Genomic DNA, 20,617 nt, shown 5'->3' with positions numbered 1-20,617 from the left:
TAAAACCTTTGAATTATATAATGCAAATGTAATAAAATGAGCAGAATTTTGACTATTATCACTGTCTCTAATGTTATATGTTATACATGAATATAATTTCTACAGCAAATAGAAGGACATTCATGCTTCATACAGAAATCTTCTATATCCTGAAGCACACTGTTATCTGTAGAAGTTGTGTTCATTATGACAAATAAAATAAATCTCACTTTATAGCTAACATCCACTACTGTGAAATTCCTGGTTACACTGCCTGTAATTCTATCATCATTAATGAAAACTCATATGATGTGTACCCATTGTGTTTTAACAGATGGACTGTGTGATAGAATGTAAGGAAAATCAGTTTCAGTGCAAAAATAAAGCATACTGTATACCAATTCGATGGCTGTGTGATGGAATTTATGATTGTGTGGATGGCAGTGATGAAGAAACCTGTGGCAGAGGTAAGGTACTGTGTGTGTGTGTGTGTGTGTGTGTGTGTATGTTTGTGTGTCCATAAATGATAGTATTATAGTATAGAGAATAGTATCTATATAACATGCTAAGGATAGGATTTTTGAATAATTCTTTTAGCTCTTTCTAGTTCTATTCTATAATGCTTTGCTATAACTAAGAAAAATCCACAAATTTTTGATACAAAATGTAACCCCCAAGTATCCACACTGGGAAAAATGTCACTCAGATACAGGAGTTTGTAGAGTATTGGATGGATAATGTTTCCAGGCTAGATAGACACTGGGTCTTTGATATAGTGTGAGATACAGTGGATACAACCTCTGCAAAACAAGTAGCCTTTGAAGAGGCCATAGGCTCTGTAGAGACAGGGTAAAATCTGTGTGGGCACAAGATAAGTATTTACAGACACAGTACACAGCTACTGTAAAGAGAGTGTATATACTCTGTAGATAACACTGTTGCCAGCAGCCCAACTACACAAGTATTGTCTGTACTCTACAAGTATGTCCCACCCCTATGGCTTTCGTACCCTGAGAGAAGAAGAAGAATACATGGTTTACTGGATTGCACACAGTTGCTGTGTATATGGCATGTAACATTTAGCTGGTACCAGAGAATTTTTTTATTGTCATATTGTTGACAAGATGAGTTGCCTTTTTTCCAATCTGGAAGATGGTTTTTAATTTTAGAATATAATATTTTCCTTTGTGAAGTATTTTGCCTTGTGAAGACCATTTTTATGTTGTAATATCTTGGGTATACATCATGACATAATTAACAGCCAGTTATTAGAATAAGCTAATGAAAATTATAAATCTGTCTTGAAACTTAAAATGTTTACAGGTTACATGACTTTTATATTATTGTTTTGCTATTGTTATTGCTTAAATGCTGTATTTCATAACTTGATCACAGCTTTCTCCCAATGGACTTTATATTGTAATATCTGGAACATGATCAACAGAGATGATATGGCCGCAGCCTTCAAAACATTTAAAAACACTCACAGGATTTGTATAGTTTAAATACTTGTGTTTCTTAAGATCAAAATGTAATGAGTAGATAATATCTCCACCCCACACCTGACAAGGTCTTACACTGGGATAAACTTCAGTCCACCTCAGGACAGTATGGAGAACAGGGAAATTACAAGCACCTGAAAAATAGCTGTCTATCTCCAGTTGTCTTCACACTCTCATTTTGTAATTGATCTTTCCAGGAACAGGAGTCTCCTGGACCACATGGCAGCACCAACTCCTCCTCACTCTCATATCAAGGAGTCTATAACTATTGCTTAGTTCATAAGCAAATCCCTTTCATGCTGGAGGTGCATCCTTGTGCTAGGGGAGCTAGGGAAATAGTGCTTCTGGAGTAATGCCCAACTAGTTATCAGTCCAAATCATTTGCCATGTGTGCCCTGTGCATGGTGACCGCACACCCTATGTACTGATGCTTCATTGTATGACATCCCAAGAAAATGGGAAATTTCAAGTATCTTTCATATTGAGAGGAATTTTATTTAATGGTTCACAGACTGGCCGAGTTGAATATATTCATTTGATAACTTTTATTTGACAAAGCCACATAAGCCCTGTTTATTAACATGTTCAACTTCCCAAAAGTTCTTTGAGTCTTGGCAATTATGTTTAAATGAAATTTGAATTCTTCCATTTATATTCCTCAAGAAGAGACAAGTTTACAAACTTTGTATTTATTGTAACTTTTTTATTGCATATATATTTTTCAAAGCTTTGAGGAAATAGAAAGCCAAAATAAAGCTCCCTTATATTAAAGTTTAATTTCACCTGTCACCTTGAATTTGGACCTTGCACTAATAAATGGTGGCTTAGAAGTTAAGAAAGCTGCATGTGTATGTGTGTGTGTGTGTGTGTGATGTACCAGTGCATAAAGTACAAGAATAAGAGCAAAGGGTCTTAGTTCTGATTCCCAGTAGTCCTACAAAGGGCAACGGTTTGCATGCCAGTAATGCCAGTATTGTGGGGACAGAAGTGAATAATTCTCAAGGGATTGTGGCCTAGTCAGTCCAGCCAAGATAGAGAGCTCTGTGTCTAGTGAGAGACACAGCCTTAAGGAGCTATCTACAGGGCAATAGAGGCAGATGTCACATTTACCTCTGGCCTCTTGCATGCACAGCCAAATGTCAAATGTTCCCACATACACATACTAGTATAATACACATTGGCTGGGCAATGGTGGCCCACACCTTTAATCCCAGCCCTTGGGAGGCAGAGGCAGGCAGATTTCTGAGTTCAAAGCCAGCCTGGTCTACAGAGTGAGTTTCAGGACATCCAGAGCTACACAGAGAAACCCTGTCTCGAACAACCATACCAATCAACTAACCAACCAAACAAACAAACAAACAGAAAACCCACATTGATGTTTACTAGTGATTACAACGCATGTGTGCATGCGCATGTGTGCTCAGACATAGACACACACACACACACACACACACACAAGGTTAAAGTCCATCATGACACACTTGTCCAATGACTCAGCTTGCCAAGAATAACATTCCAAATCTGATAGAATTAACAAGCAATATTTTCATTTTAAAAGATAGACTCTATGGTCCCAAAGAACCTGATTCTTTTTATGGTTTGAACTTTCATTCTTGGTTCTACTTGTTTTGGCATTAGTGGAAAAATGATTGACAGCATTCCTTGGTCAAACACAAGCTCAAATTATGTAAGCTCTTTATGTGCTTTGTGAAATATTACCACATATTAAAATGTCTGTCAACCCTAGTCACGATGAGAACTACATAACTGTTGATTTCTGCGTGATCCTCTTGATCACCTCTCCTGTGAAACTCCCAGCAGCTCAGTTATAATTCAGATGTCAGTGTTAAGCCTCGTATTATGTTCTCTACATTGTAAATAATCACCTGTTCAGTTGATCATGAATATACCTAGGAAATGGAAAGGTTAATCTAGCAAATTTCTTTAAATTTTACCTTTCCTGATGCTTCTGTGTGCCTTGTGGCATTTGAGAATTAATCACAATAACAGACTCAGAGTTTTAAGAGTCCTATGATGAATTGTTTGAAATACAAAATCTTTGCAGCACAATCCAAAGTCCTTGGTGGGTTATCACAAAATCCTTCAGCTTACTGTTACATATGTTTCTATTCTTCATAAAACACAGTGCGAAGTCCAGCACTATTCTGGATATATATAAATTCAGTAGTAGCTAACTCAAAAGGTTAGGAAGATCACCTTTTCTTCTAACAACACTGATATGTTACAAACAGAATTTTTTAAGATAATTAAATTCTGTCAAGAGATCATAATCATCTTTTAACTTAATTTGTTGCAAAGATATAGCATGCCATGAGATTAGTAATTTAAACAAATCTAATCTGAAAAATTTTTGACTCTGTTGCATATCCATTGATTTTGATTTTTTAATTAAGGGATGGATACCCAAATGTGATATTCATGTGATCTCTCTTTCTCACTCTCTTCTCTCTCTCTCTCTCTCTCTCTCTGTCTCTCTCTCTCTCTCTCTCTCTCACACACACACACACACACACACACACACACACACACACACATAGACACACACATCTCCCTCCTCCCTTTCTTTTTTTAAATTTTTAAATTTTTATTTTTTATTTTTTATCATATTCAACATAATATATATTTTATGCCAAAATGAATATAATCACCATAAAATTAATGGACATGCCTTTAAATGAGCATAGAAAGATAAATTTTTTTGTTTGTTTGTTTTCTTTTTAGTAGAGCTTAAAATCTTGGTTCTTACTGTGATAGAAACCCAAAAAGAAGTAAAACTTTTAGACATTGGAGTTCATTGTAATAAGGCTATAGTTCAATGTCTTTCACATCACCAAAGGATTTTACCTCCATAGTAGCTAAGAGTTGAGAGTACTGCTGTGCCAAGGAATGAATTGTAGGCACAATTATTTGGATAATGATTTCCTGCTATGTTCAAAGCTTTTTGACTTGAGTGATTATCATCATTCTCAGCCCAGAGGGAACAGGTTACATTCATATAAGAAATGGTGTGTATTAAGATGGTCTATCCATGAAGTCATTTCTCAACTCTTTCAATGAACAATGGTTCTCCTTGGAGTGTGGCACAGATATTAGGTGAGGTTAAGATTCTGGTTCATTGGATGTGATGATTTTCAAAAGCATTCATCTCAGATAAAGGGGAACTTATAAGGTCATCTTCTTTGGCTGTATAAATAATTTTGAAATATGTAAGCTATTCTAAAACCCATAGTATAGTGTAAAAACATCACATAAACAATCATACTTATAGAGAGGCTGAAATAGGAGTAGCATGATTTCAGGACCATTGTGTGGTACACAGCATGACACTGTTCCCTACAAACAAGAGGAAAGTGTATATTGATTGTACAATATTGGACATATCTCTCCAAATTACATCAGAGCAACCACTGGGTGACAATGGTCTAGTTCCTCATATTTTTATCCCCATATTTCAACTGATTAGGATAATTTTGTAATATTAATTTTCATATTAAAGAATATTAAGGAAAAGTGATTGTTAGTTCCTGCTAATTTTGTTGTTAGAAGTAGAATTTTGTTTGTGTCTGTTTGTTGAAAGATTACTTTCACAATAGTTTCTGGGTTTGGTAACTGTATATGGAATTGATCCCCAGGTGGATCAGTCTCTGAATTATGTTCCCTTCAGTCTCTGATCCACACTTTGTGATAGGAGCCTGATATAACTGTCTGCTGAGAAGCTCTGCCAGTGCATGACAAATACAGTGGGGGATGCTCTCAGCCAACCATTGAACTAAGCACAGGGACCCCAATGGAGGAGCTAAAGAAAGGACCCAAGGAGATAAAGGGGTTTGCAGCTCCATAGGAGGAACAACAATATGAACCACCCAGTACCGCCAGAGTTCCCAGGGACTAAACCACTAACCAAAGAGTATACATGGAGGCATCCATGGCTCCAGCTACATATGTAGCAGAGGATGGCCTTCTTGGACATCAAAGGGAGGAGAGGCCTTTGGTCGGGCTCAATGCTCCAGTATAGGGGAATGCCAGGACAGGCAGGGGAGGGGGAATGGCTTAGGGGTTTTTCATGGGGGAAACCAGGAAAGGAGCCAACATTTGAAATGTAAATAAAGAATATATCTAATTAAAATAAAAGATTCATTTCTTGTTTCTTCTAGGGTGTAGTTTTCCTCTTTGTGTTGGAGTTTTCCATCTATTATCCTTTGTAGGGCTGGATGTGTGGAAAGATATTGTGTAATTGGTTTTGTCCTGGAATATCTTGTTTTCTCCACTTATGGTAATTGAGAGTTTTGCCAGACCTGGGCTGGCATCTGTGTTCTCTTAAGGTCTGTATGATATCTGTCCAGGATCTTCTAGCTTTCATAGTCTCTGGTGAGAAGTCTGCTGTAATTCTGATAGTTCTTCCTTATATGTTACTTGACCTTTATCCCTTACTGCTTTTAATATTCTTTCCTTGTTCAGTGCATTTGGTGTTTTGATTATTATGTAACAGGTGGTATTTCTGTTCTAGTCCAGTCTATTTGGAGTTCTGTAGGATTTTTGCATGTTTGTGGGCATCTCTTTCTTTAGGTTAGGGGAGTTTTCTTTTATAATTCTGTTGAAGATATTTACTGAACCTTTAAGTTGAATCTTCACTCTCTTCATCTATTATCCTTAGATTTGGTCTTCTCATTTTGTTCTGGATTTCCTGGATGTTTGGGGTTAGGAGCTTTTTGTTTTTTATGTTTTCTTTAACTGTTGTGTCAATGTTTTCTCTGGTATCTTCTGCACCTTAGATTCTCTCTTCTTTCTCTTGTATTCGGTTGCTGATGCTTGCATCTATGACCCCTGAACTCTTTCCTAGGTTTTCTAGCTGCAGGATTGTCTCACTTTGTGATTTCTTTATTGTTTCAAGTTCCATTTTTAGATTCTGGATGGTTTTGTTCATCTCCTTTGCCTGCTTGATTGATTTTTTCCTGTAATTCTTTAATGGATTTTTGTGTTTCTTCTTTTAGGGCTTCCAGATGTTTGCCTGTGTTCTCCTGTATTTCTTTAAGGGGATTATTTATGTCCTTCTTAAAGTCCTCCAGCATCATCATGAGAAGTGATTTTATATCTGAATCTTGCTTTTCTGGTGTGATGGTGTATCTAGGATTTGCTATGGTGCAAGAATTAGGTACTAATGATGACAAGTGACCTAGCTTTCTGTTGCTTGTGTTCTTATGCTTGCCTCCTGCCATCTGATTATATCTACTGCTACTTGCCCTTCCTATATGTGACTGGAGCCTGTCCTTCCTATTATCCTGGTTCTGTCAGAACTCCTCAGAGTCAAGCTGTGTCTATAATCCTGTGATTCTGTGATCCTGTGATCCTGAGATCCTGGGTGTGTCTGAGCTCCTGGGAGTCAAGCTCCCTCTGGGATCCTGAGATTCCCTGTGTGACTAAGCTCCTGGGATCCTGGGATCCTGAGATCCTGGGATCCTGTGATTCTAGGCTTGTAAAAGTGCCTGGGGAATGGAGTTTCCTCTGGGTGTTGTCAGACCTGCTGTGGAGTTTATCCCCAAAATCTGCTCAGGGCACCTGAGCCACTGGCCTGGTGGAGTTCTGGTGTGCCTGGGTCCCACTGGTCCCAGTAACTCCCATTGTTGGGACAGATGATTCATTCTCCTCACCTCTGCCTTCTCCATTTCTATCTTTCTTTCCTTTCCTCCCTTCCTCCCTTCTCCCTCTCTTCCTCTCTTCCTCCCTTCCTCCTCTTCTTTATTTGTAAATTTTTTATCTAGGTAACTTCATAACCTCTACTGTTTCCACACTCAAGCTCTTTCATCAGTCTTCAAAGTGCTAGAATTCAGGTAGATACCATTACATTAATGAAGTATTCATTACCCCTTTACTATGAAAGGTCACCCATCCTTTCTTTTGTATTGTTTTCAGAGAAAATATTAAATGGTTATGTTAGGTTGTGCTGGTTTTGGTACTGAAATTACTATTAGATTCCAGCATATTAAAGCTTGACATTGTAGACATTTAAAGAAAAGGAACATTTTAGGGATCAGTATAGAACTTTGAAGCATGACACAGTGAATGTCAGTAAACTCTCTGACTAATTAAAAACATACCATTGTGTGTCTTTGACATCTTTTTTATTGGATATTTTATTTATTTATATTTTGAATGTTATACCCTTTCCTGTTCCCCCCTCCAGAAATACTGTATCCATCCCACTCACCCTGCTTCTATGAGGGTGTTCCCCCACCAAACCAACCACACACTCTCACCTCTCTGCCCTGGCATTCCCCTACACTAGGGCATCGAGCCTTCATAGGACCAAGGACCTCTCCTCCATTGTTGCCCAACAAGACCATGCTCTGCTACATATGCAGTTGGAGCCGTGGATCCCTCCATGTGTATTCTTTGGTTGGCAGTTTAGTTCTGGGAGCTCTTGGGGGGGGGGTGTCTGGTTGATTGATATTGTTTAACACCATATTGATTTCTTTATTTCCTATGACTAAAGTATGTGCTGTCTTTAGCAGAAATAAGTATGTTTTTAAAACTGATATGGAAACCTATTTTATAACCTTCATGAAGATATATGTATATAAAGCATTTTATAAATTTTATATATATATATATATATATATATATATATATGGTTAAAATCAATCTCTCTCTCTCTCTCTCTCTCTCTCTCTCTCTCTCTCTCACACACACACACACACACACACACATACACACATACCCACACACACACATAGAAACACATATAGGAGATTTTGATTATAGTTATCCTACCTAGGGATCTATATTTTTAACATTTTACCAAAAAAGAAGACCAGCATCAGGAATGAAATAAATACCCTAGAGTTGTTGATTGGACCTGGGTGAAAAATGATCACAAAATACAGCTTATTACCATTGTTTTTGTTTGCTCAACAGAATTTGATGATATAAGTTAATACTTTAAAACATACAAACTTGTAAATTGTAACCAAAATGTGTTAAATTGAAGGTGATTTATATTTATAAACAAAATCTTCTTCTGTAATTTCTTGGTATTCTCTAAACAAAATATGTTTGATAGTAATATAAAGATGTTTGAATTGCATGATGAGGAACAAGCATTTTGTTAAAGACAATTGTTTGAAAACTGCCTGTTTCTGATATAATGCTCAAAAGAAATATAAGGAAATGAAGCAGAATTAATAGAAAAGTAGTGGTTGCTGAACCCTTCTTTTTGGCATTACTGATTTTCTCAATCTCTCCTTAAAAATGAAGGAGGAAGTATATGCAGAGCTGACGAGTTCCTGTGCAATAACTCCCTTTGCAAGCTCCATTTCTGGGTCTGTGATGGAGAAGATGACTGTGGAGACAACTCTGATGAAACCCCTGACATGTGTGGTATGATCTCTCACATGGCTCTTAATGAGATCGTATGATCTAACACTTTGATGGACACCAGGGAAGTATTGAGACGATATGCAAATTCCATATCCCTGTAGTCAGGTACATATAGTATATCATCAGACTCAGCTTCTGCCCAGGTAATAAAGATATCACCCTCTTAAAAGTTCATGACTCTGTAGACACACTAACATCTGAACCTGCCCTGTCAGACATATTCAGCAGATACAATACAACAATATACACTATTTAAAAGAATTTATTTATATACATCAGATGAACCTTTGAACTGAATGAAGTAGATTTAAATATTTTGGCTTCATTCCAATGTGTGTTTTATTATAGGGAAGTTTTAATATTAGTAAATGGAAATAATGTGAATATTCTAGTGCATACCAGAAATAAGAACTCACTTTGGTGGCTGTTCATAAATCAATGTACAATATAAGCAAAATTACATTGTCCATTCAGCATTGAGATTTTAAAAAACAAACAAAACAAAACAAAAAAACAACAGGTTCTCTATGTTCAATTTACCCTTAACTAATGTTTTCAGGGTATGTGAAATGAAAACATACTAAAATTTGAAATTATCAGCATAACCAATTTCTTATATTTTCTAATTAATAAATTAATTTGTTTACTTTATGTCCTGAGCACCAGTTTTTTCTCCCTTCTTACCTCCTAGCCCTCTCCAGTCTTCCCTCGCTTCCCCATTCCCTCCTCTTTCCTTTCTCTACAGAAAAAGGAGGCCCTCTAATAGTTATAAAGCAGTCTTGGCCTATTAAGTTGCAGCAAGAATAGGCATATCTTCTACTATTGAGGCTAGATGAAATATCCCAATTAGGGGAAAAAGTCCTATAAGCGGGCAACAGAGTCAGAGACAACCTGTGCTCCCAATTTCAGTAGTGTCACATGAAGACCAAGCTACACAACTGTTTGCATAAGTGCAGATGGCCTATGTTACATCAGTACCATGCATACTCACTTGCTGATTCTGTCTAAGTGAGCCAATATGGAACAGGATAGTACCTTCTGTGCATTTTCTTGTGTTGTCCTTGACCCCTCAAGCTACTACATTCTTCTTCCCACTCTAATGCAGGATGCCCCAGATCCTGTTTGATGTTTGACTGTAGTTCTCTCCATCCCTTTCCATTGGCTGCTGGGTGAATCTTGTCTGATGATGCTTATCTTAGGTACCTGTCTGCAAGTATAGGAGAATACCACTAAGAGTATCAGAAGTAGGCTTCCACTCAAGGCATGGGTCTCAAGTTGGACCAGGCATTGGTTTACCATTCACTGAATTTGTCTGCTCTATCTTGTATGCAGGACAAGATGCACCCTATATATCATGAATGCTGGGCAAAAAAAAAAAAAAATAGGTCAAAGGTTTTGTGTATGATTGCTGTCCCAATCGCTCCATTGGAAGTGTTGCCTGGTTACAGGAGATGGCCTGTTCAGGCAGCATTTCCCCCACTTAGCTAAGGTTGCTTTTAGAGATTCCTGGGAGTTTCCATTACCTTAGGTTTCTAGATTTTTCCAGAGATGCTCGCCCTATTCCAATTTCTGACAACACTCTCGCCATTCTTTGTCCTCCAACCTGATCTCCCCTGTTCCTGTCTCAATCTAAGGTAGCTTCCAGTTTTTGGCTATTGTGAATAAAAGTGCTATGAACATAGTTGAGCAATTGTCTTTGTATGGTGGAGTATCCTTTGGACATTTGCCCATGAGTGGTATAGCTGAGTCTTGAGTTAGATCTATTCCCAATTTTCCGAGAAACGACCAAATTGATTTCCAAAGTTCCTTTTCCTACCAGCAATGGAAGAATGGCTAAGTATGTTGAACAATTTTTGTTTCTTGGACCTTAGAGATTCCTTTGTCAAGAATTTTCTGTTTAACTCTGTACCCTCTTTTTATGTTGTCGAATTGCCTGAGCTAGTACATCAAGTACAATATTGAAAAGATAAAGAGAGAGGGGGCAGCCCTGTCTAGTCCCTGATTTTAGTGGGATTGCTTCAAGTTTCTCTCCATTTAGTTTGATGTTGGCTACCGGTTTGCTGTATATTACTTTTACTATGTTTAGGTATGGGCCTTGAATTCCCGTTCTTTCCAAGACTTTAAGCATGAAAGGATGCTGAATTTTGTCAAATGCTTTTTCAGCATCCAATGAAATGACCATGTGGTTTTTTTCTTTGAGTTTGTTTATGTAGTTGATTGCATTGATGGATTTCCGTATATTAAACCAACCCTGCATTCCCGGGATAAAGCCTACTTGATCATGGTGGATGATCGTTTTGATGTGTTCTTGGATTCGGTTGGCAAGAATTTTATTGAGTATTTTTGCATCGATGTTCATAAGGGAAATTGGTCTGAAGTTCTCTTTCTTTGTTGGATCTTTGTGTGGCTTTGGTATCAGCATAATTGTGGCTTCGTAGAAGGAATTGGGTAGTGTTCCTTCTGTTTCTATTCCAGGAGCTGGTTCTTTGAGAAAATCAACAAGATAGATAAACCCTTAGCCAGACTGACCAAAGGGCACAGAGAAAGTATCCAAATTAACAAACTTAGAAATGAAAAGGGAGATATAACAACGGAAACTGAGGAAATCCAAAAAATCATCAGATCCTACTACAAGAGCCTATACTCAACACAACTGGAGAATCTGGAGGAAATGGACAATTTCCTTGACAGATACCAAATACCAAAATTAAATCAGGACCAAATAGATCATCTAAACAGTCCCATAATGCCTAAAGAAATAGAAGGAGTCATAGAAAGTCTTCCAACCAAAAAAAGCACAGGACCAGATGGTTTCAATGCAGAATTCTATCAGACCTTCAAAGAAGAGTTAACACCAATACCCTATTTTTAAATTTGTTTATTTGATTTGTTATTGTGTAATTTTGTGAGTTCTTTACATATTTTGGATATAAGCCCTCTGTCAGGTGCAGGGTTGATGAAGATCTTTTCCTATTCTAGAGACTGTTGTTTTGTTACATTGACAGTGTCCTTTATCTTAGAGAAGGTTTCAGTTTTATGAAGTTGACTTATTATTTGTTGAGCTAATTGCATAAGCTACTGATGTTCTGTTCAGGAAGTTGTCTTCATGCCAATGTGTATAAAGCTGATTCTGCAATTTCTCTTCTATCTGGTTTAGTGTATCTGGTTTCACATTGAGGTCTTTTATCCTCTTATGTTTGAGATTATTCATGGTGATAAATAAGAACCTATTCTGTTTCTTCTACATGCAGAAATACAGTTGGACCAGCAACATTTGCTGAACATGCTTTTTTTCTATTGCATAAATTTGACTACTTTGTCCAAAAATCAAATATCCATAATTATGTGGATTTATTACTGGGTCTTTGATTTGATTGCATTGATAAACTTATCTGTTGTTGTACCAATATTCATCAGGTTTTTATTTTGATTGTTCTGTAGTACACTTGAAATCTGAGATGGTGATACTTCTGGAAACTCATTTATGGTACAGAATTGTTTTAGATGACTTTGTTTGTTCATTTGCTTGTTTTTGATATAAGGCTGAATATTTTTCTGTCAAGGTTTGTAAAAATATTGCTTTGGAATTTTGATAGGGATTGTGTTGAATGTGTAGATTCATTTTTGTAGATCAGTTACTTTTACTGTGTTAATCCTCCCAATGAACATGAAAGATATTTCCATCTTCTGAAGTCTATTTCAACTTATTTCCTTAAAGACTTGAAGTTATTGTCATTATGTCTTTACTTTTCTTAGTTATAGTTACACTAGATATTTTATATTATTTGTCGATATTGTAAATGGCATTGTTTTTCTGATTTCTGTCTCAGCTTCTTTGTCATTTGTACATGTGGACTTTCCCGCACTTATGCATATCTTCTTTACTGTACCTAAGATCTGATAGCTGAAAGAATGGGGCAGACTACAGTCTAATGCTGTAGAAAACTTTATGCCAATTTTAATGTAGTTTTATACAAAAATGTAACAAAGGAAGCAATAATTCAAGAAACATGGTTTGAAATCAGAAAAACAAGGTCAGGAAGTCATGTAAGTAAATACAAGTAAGCACAGTAAATATTGACACAGCAGGACTTTTCCAGAACATTCTTGGCAGATTAGTTTAAATATGATTCCCTGGCTTGTAATAAATATGGAATCTGGGAAACTATGACAGCAAGGCAGAAGGCCAAATCGAAATTCCAGGCAGTTGGGTTCTCGCTAGGTTTTGAGGTTCAACAAGAATAAACATCATATTAACTGAATGTGAATGTTAAACATAGGGGCCGTGGAATCATGCTTGAAAAATATGATGGGAACAAAATGTACTTGAGGTCAAAGGCCTTCTGCCTTTTGTCTGGAGCCTCTCTCACTGTTTACCAAGGCATTGTTCACTATGCATCATTCTTTTGATAATATCCTGACAGTATATATGAGGGCAATTGATATGTTTTTTTTTTAAGTTAATAACTATAGCCACTTTGCAGAATGTGTTTATCATCTGTAAGAGTTCCCTGGTAGAGTTTTTGGGGCTGTTACATTCAACAGTGAATATTGATTCTTTGTCTTGTTTTCCAATTTGTACTCCCTTGATCTCCTTCAGACATCTTATTGTTCTAGCTAGAAATTTAAATACTGTTTTAAATATAGAAGAAAGGGTGGTCATCTTTGTCTTGCTCCTGATTTTAGTGAGACAGTTTTAAGTTTTACTCTATTTAATTTGATGTTGGCAATAAGCTTGTTATAAGTTGACTTTATTACGTTTAGGAATGTCCTTAGTATTTCTGATTGTTCCAAAAATTTTACCATGAATGGGCATTGGGTTTTTCAAAGGATTTTTCAGTATTTATTGAGATGCTCAAGCAGTATTTTCTTTGAATTTGTGTATATGTGGTATTACATTGATATATTTTTGTTGAACCATCCCAGTATCTCAAGGATGAAGCCTACTTGACCATGGTGGATGAACTTTGTAATATATTCTAGATTTTCTTTGCATTTGCGTTATTAAGTATTTTTCTATCAATGTTCGTGAGAGAAATTGCTCTGCAATTCTCTTTCTTTATTGAATATTTAGGTGATTTGGTTATCCGGATGACTTAGACAATAAAATGAATTTGGCATTATTTTTTCTGTTTCTATCCTGTGGAATAGTTTGAGGAATATTGACATTTACTCTTCTTTGAAAATCAGGTAGAATTCTGTGCTGAAAGTGTCTCTCCCTGGTCCCCTTTCTTTTCGGACCAAGCCTGCTTAGTCAGTCAACAGGTTCTTCAGTGGATTAAAAAGAAAGAGACAATTAGACAAAACTGCAGCATGACCCCAGTCAATTCTGCAAACAAAGGCAGGTTTAATACCTAAGCCTAATTCCTTATCCAAGTCCAAAATCTTGCCTGAAGCCTGCTTCTTTTGTTCCACCCTAAGATTAAAATTCCTGCCTCTACCTACTTCCCTCTGAAGTTCCCTGCCTAACTTCAGATTCTTGCCCAAACTTAACTTCCTTATCACGCCCTAATGTCAGATTCCTGCCTAGCAGCTCATTTCCTTGTCCTTGGTCAATGTCAAGTTTCTGCCAGGTGGCAAGGTACCCCTATAAGGCTCTCTGCACTTTTCTTTCTTTTCTTTTCTTTCTTTTCTTTTCTTTTCTTTTTTCTTTTCTTTCATATCCTTTCTTTTGTTTTTGTTTCTTCCTCTTTTCCTTCCTTCCTTCCTTCCTTCCTTCCTTCCTTCCTTCCTTCTTTCTTTCTTTCTTTCTTTCTTTCTTTCTTTCTTTCTTTCTTTCTTTCTTTCTTCTTTCATTCTTTTGTGTTTTTGAAACTTTTAATGACTACTTCTATTTCCTTAGTATTTATAGGTTTTTTAAAAAATTGTTTATCTGATCTTGATTTAACTTTGGTAATAGTATCTATCAAGAAAACTTTCCAATATTTTTAGATTTTTTTTAATTTTGCGGAATATAGGATATTTAATTAAAATTTGATGATTCTTTGTAGTTCCTTGATGTCTATTGTTATGTCCCCTTTTCATTTCTGATTTTGTTAATTTGGATATTCTTTCTATCTTTTAGTGATAACAGTATATCTTGATGATTTTCTCAAAGAATGGTTGTTTTATTTTACTGGTTCTTTTTATTGTTCTCTTTCTTTCTATTTTTCAGATTTCAGTCCTCAGTGATTCTTTTCTGCCCTCTACTACTCCTATTGTGCTTGCTTATTTTTGTTCTAGAGAATTACAGTGTGTTTTAAGTTGTTAGTAGGCATTCTCTCCATTTTTTAGTATATGAACTTAACATTATGAACTTTTGCTTTAGCCCAACTTTCAATGTGCACAGTAAGGTTGAGTATGTTGTATCTTCATTTTGATTGAATTTCAGGAAGTCCTTTATGTATCTTTTTATTTCTACCTTGGCCCAGCAGTCAGTCATTCAGTAAAGAGTTATTCATTTTCCATGAGTTTTAGACTTTTTGTTGTTTCTGTTGTGGCAATTATTTTTAATCCATGGTTGTCTGTTAGGATGGATACAGGGGGTTATTCCAGTACTCTTATATCTCTTGAGACTTGCTTTGTAACTAAGTATTTGCTCAATTTGGAAAAAAATATTCCATTAGGTACTAAGAATAAAATATGTTTTATTGTTCTTGGTTAAAGTAATATGTAGATATCTGTTAGGTCCATTTGGCTTATAATGTCTATTAGCTCCTGTACTTCAATGTTTATGTTTTATATGGATCATCTGTCCAGTGCTGATAGTCTGGTAATGATGACTACAATTAGTAACATGTGAGGTACATTGAGTGATTTAAGCTTTAGTAATGTTTATTTTACAAGTGTGGCTGTTTATTTTTGTTTGGCTACTGTTACCTTTTCAGTCTTCTTGTCTTGGTGGTGCAGCAGGGAGTGTCCATCAAAGCTGAGAGCTAGACTTCTAGCAGCTGGTGCGCCCTTCTTCCTGCAGGGCTTCTCTGTTCTCTCTGATATGGCAATTACTTGTACTGACAGGCACAATAGAACTGACAGGAAAATTTGCCCTTGATCAGAAGAAAATTATTTTTAATCTTATTATGTCCCTGTTTAAAAAAAATAGATTCCTTTATTTATATAATATATCCTGATTACAGTTCCCTCTTTCTCTACTCTGTCCAGTTCCTTTCCATCCCCCTCCCATCTCAGTTCATGCCCTTCTGTATTTTAATAGAAAAGAATAGGTTTCTTTGGCATAGTAACAAAACATAACAAAATAAACCATAAGATAAAACAAAAGAAATTGCATCAAAATTAGACAAGGCAAACCATCTGATGGAAAACATCCCAGGAGAAGACACAGCAATCAAAGACCCTTAAGGGATTCATAAAAAGACTAAAATGAAAGCTGTAATATATCCAAAGGGGACCTAGTACAGAGCTATGTAGTCCAAATGCTTTCTTCGTCAGTCTCTGCAAGCTCATTATGAGGTTTGTACATTTGATTTATAGGGCTTTGTTTTCTTGTTGTCCTCCATCTACTTTGGCTCTTTTACTCTGCCTATCTTATCTTCATTATGCTTCTTTGAGCTCTGAGGAGACTGATTTTAGAATTGTGTGTTCCAAGCTTCTTGGTCTCTCTCTCTCTCTCTCTCTCTCTCTCTCTCTCTCTCTCTCTCTCTTTCTCTCTCTCATTCCCTCTCTCCCTCTCTCTCTTTCCAATGTCTAACCTCTATATTTATTCCTAAAAGCATCCATGATGGTAGCAGAATAAGACACTTATCTATAAGTATAGCAGACTGTTATTAGGAGTCATTTATTGTCATGTCTTTGTAAAGACCACTGGTATTTTGTTTTGATCTAGATCTTTTGGCTATCTAGTCTATGGTTCTTTGTCACCCAAACACTGTTGAGTTATTAAAGATCTTAAATTAGATGTTCGATAATGTGTAGAGGCAAATAGAACCATAATGATTTAAGCAATCATCCACATCAGAGTCTGAAGCGCATTTCCTTCCATTATTTCACTTGATCCTTATCAACCCTCCTCCTTTTCTACCAGTCTCTTCTCCAGCTCTGTGGAATTTGGTTTTAATTTTATGATCTATTTAGTTTTACCAGCACAATCTGTGTGATCAATGAATAGGAACTGTCTATTGGAGTCCAGGGAAATGACCAGTGAGCACATAACTGAAGACATTGACTCTCCCTCTCCATGAAAATGTCAGTGGAAAGTAATTCACCTATAAAAGTGGAAACCTCCAAGCCCATCCTCTAAATATGCTTGAATACTGACAAGCTAATTTTTATGCAGAGCCAGTGAAGGCATCTACCACTGCCATGAGGTCATGATTACAATGACTATGTCTTACCAAGAAGGGGACATTTTACAGCCTTTGATCATATATCTTGACTCTGACTTTTTTTTTTCTTTCTGCCTTTTCATTAATGTTACATGAGCTGGAGAGAGGGTGCATTTGTTTAAGGGTAGACACTTACCCATCACCTATTTTTTTTTATACTTTGTGAAAATATGAGTCTTGTATGCACTGTCACATATTAGAAAAAGAGGCTTATGTGGTTAAGGTTAAGAATAGTATTTTGTGATGGGTATAAAGTTTATATTCAGGAGACAGATTAGAACTACATCAGTTTAGCTAAGTTCCTACTATGAATTATTGATTATGTTTAAGCATGGAATCATTTGTGTGATATTATTTCTGGGAAGACATAATCAGTCTACTCATTCCAGGTAAGGAACAGTGGTGGTTTGAATATGCTTGGCCCATGGGAACTGGCACTATTAGAGATGTGGCCATATGGGAGGAGGTGCATTGTTAGAGGAAGTATGTCCCTATGGATGTCTGTTTTGAGGCTCCTATATTTAGACTCCACTCACTGTGAAGAGTCCTCTACTGGCTCCCTGCCAAAGATGGTATCTTCCTGGTTGTCGTTGGCTCAGGATGCAGAACCACGTCTGCCTGTATTCAGCCATAATGATAATGGAGTGAACCACTGAAAATGGAAGCCAGCCTAATTAAGTGTTAGACATTATAAAAGTTATTTGAGTCATGGTATGTCTTCACAGCAGTAAAACCCTACCTAAGACAGGAAGCAAGAACAGAAATTCCTGTGTTACCCCATTTATTATCTTCAAATATATACTTTTCTGTAAAAAGTAAATTGAACAAATCCTTCTATATTTTTTCTAGTATCCAAGATTCATCATTTTAAATTAAAAGCAAAAACCATCTTTTCTTTCTAAAAAGAAAGTACATTCTTAATAGGTTAGTATATATATCCAAAGGAGTCATTTTTTGTTGGTTTTTTTCCTCTGTTTTTATTCTTTCAGTCAAATTTCTGTGCCCACCCACAAGGCCTTACAGATGCAGAAATGATAGAATCTGTCTTCAACTTGAGAAAATATGCAATGGGATTAATGACTGTGGGGACAACTCTGACGAAGAACACTGCAGTGGTAAATCTGTTCAATTGGAAATATTGATTTAGGAGCAATTTGAAAGATAAGAGAAAAAATTTATTACTTAAAATTAATTATAGCAAAATATTCATTTTTGGATATATAAAGGCTTTTTCCCAGGCACCAGAGCTTACCATAGTAATATAAAAGGAAAGCAACTCCCTAAAATTGCATATGCATTTAAAAAGAAAGTTGTATGACTTTATCCAAAGTCTCTCCCTAAGGTATTTCATGCAAGATAATATTAATCTCACATAAAAAATAACTTAGAATTTCTTGTTGAAAATAGGGATGGAAAGGAGAGAGTCTGTATAAATTATGTATAGATATAATCTTTTCCCCAATATTCTGAGATACAAAATAACTTCAATACCATAGGTACATATCCAACAAGGATGATTCAGAAACCATGCTGGACTCTTCCTCATCTAAGGCTGTCTGCATCTGATAAAAATTCCTACCTTTTAAAAAAGTCATATCAAAACCTATGATTATATACTAAATGCACATAGCAATAAAATGTACTAGACATATGGGTCAATACATTTCTCTTTCCTGCAATGCTTTTATTTAATTATACTGTGATTAACATAGAAACCCATAACCAGTTGATTTGTTTAGAATGAGAAACTAAGAAATGGTAAACTCAAAATGGAATGTGTATGTCACATTTCCCCCTCAAGGCTCAGAGATCTTTATGTAAGAGATAGTAGAAATACCCTTAAAGGCACAGGTGGTAGATGACTTCAAGGAAATAGTGTTTTCCAGACAAGGGACCATGTGTACATATGAACTCTCAGAAACCTTTACAGCATCCATAAGTTCTAAGAAAGCTCATAACAGGCAAAAATCACAACATGAGGTCGTCAGAGAGTAGAAGTCTGACTCCTAGCTAACAGGTAATTCACAATTGATAGTCCCTGGAAGAGAGAAAGTCTGTTTTCTTCAGTGAAATTAAACTGATAGTGTATATCAACTACATCCCAGAGCGGTACCCATGCTCAGGAGTAGTTGGCCAAGACAAACTGGACAATTTGTTTTTGCTTTATCTTGTTTTGTTATTTATTTGTTTATTTCAGTAGGAGAGAGCAATAACATCAAGAGGGAGGTGGATGGATGGGAAGGATCCATGAGGAGTTGGAAAGGGGAACGAATATGATCAAAACAAACTGTGAAATTCCCAAAGAATAAAAACATTACTTAAAAATCTGCTTGGAATAATATTCACACATTTTCTTATAAGAAGTGTCTTTCACATAGGGAATATTTTCCAAATTCTAAAACTCTAAAACTCTATTTGGCTTAGTCCATAAATCGTAAATTATAAGATGGAAAATTCTACAATTTCACAGCATTTAGTACACTCTTGAATACATTGTGAATTCGGTTTGTCCAGTTTTATGGTATGAAACACTAACCACTTTCTCAATGATTCCATAGGTAAACTGTCATTTAAATCCAAGCCTTGTAAAAAGGATGAGTTTACCTGTAGTAACAGAAACTGTATCCCCGTGGAGCTGCAGTGTGATGGGCTTGATGACTGTGGCGACGGCTCCGATGAACAAGGGTGCATGAAGAGTGAGTGGTTTCTACTTCAGGGGTCCAGGAAGGCATGAATTGCTCTGCTCTTGTGTGGAGACAACTCTTCACCGTGCACATATATCAGGCCTTTGCTAAAGTAGCACTGCTTGGAGTATCATCTCATTTTTGGACTATGGGATAGAAGAGTTGATTTTAGAGTGAATTCCATCAGTTGACGTAGGTTCATCAGTTGACATAGGTTAGAGACAACATAGTTTTTCCTCCGTAATAAAACTCCTTTGGATTATTTGCATTTAAAGGGACTTTCCTTAATGGAAGAAAAGTAAAACTAAACTAAATGAAACTAAAACTACTGTACTGAAATTACAGGGACGGTTTACTTTGTTCTAACGGCATTCTAAGTCTGTTTACCTCTCAGCTGTTACTTTTATTATTGTGCCCAAATCAAAAATGGATCAAGCTGTGAGTTTAGCCTTCTGGCGCCTGATGAATGCATCTGCAGAGAAGTTGTTAAAAAAAAATTCTAGGAAGGTTTTGGCTCTTAGAAAAAGATACAGGGTATGTAAATATTGTTGTGAAGATGGCCTTTCAGGAAAATTATTTACATCACTGAGCTTTAGAAAGTAGTGTAGCCTGACAATGGCTGTCAATATCAGTGTAAGCAGAGGTTCTCATCTGTATTTAGTAAAATGAATTCAGTCATTTTAGGCCGTGTGAGCTTCATAAGAAAGAAGAGTGTACGTGCATAGAAAATGCAAAA

General features: G+C 36.3%; 1 protein-coding gene across 1 annotated transcript in view; it reads left to right on the top strand.

Annotated features, from left to right (window-relative positions):
* Positions 1–20,617, top strand: part of Lrp1b (LDL receptor related protein 1B) — a 1,719,438-nt gene that overhangs the window by 1,589,920 nt on the left and 108,901 nt on the right. The window contains exons 71-74 of the mRNA XM_052181021.1: positions 314–446; positions 8,754–8,876; positions 18,187–18,312; positions 19,756–19,893. Coding sequence (XP_052036981.1) covers positions 314–446; positions 8,754–8,876; positions 18,187–18,312; positions 19,756–19,893 — 520 coding nt within the window. The remainder of the gene's footprint in view (positions 1–313; positions 447–8,753; positions 8,877–18,186; positions 18,313–19,755; positions 19,894–20,617) is intronic.

The sequence above is a fragment of the Apodemus sylvaticus genome, chromosome 5 (assembly GCF_947179515.1).
Source record: "Apodemus sylvaticus chromosome 5, mApoSyl1.1, whole genome shotgun sequence".
NCBI classification, from domain to species: domain Eukaryota; kingdom Metazoa; phylum Chordata; class Mammalia; order Rodentia; family Muridae; genus Apodemus; species Apodemus sylvaticus.
Note: the sequence above shows the minus strand (reverse complement) of the source record. Positions and strands in the feature narration are given on the sequence as shown.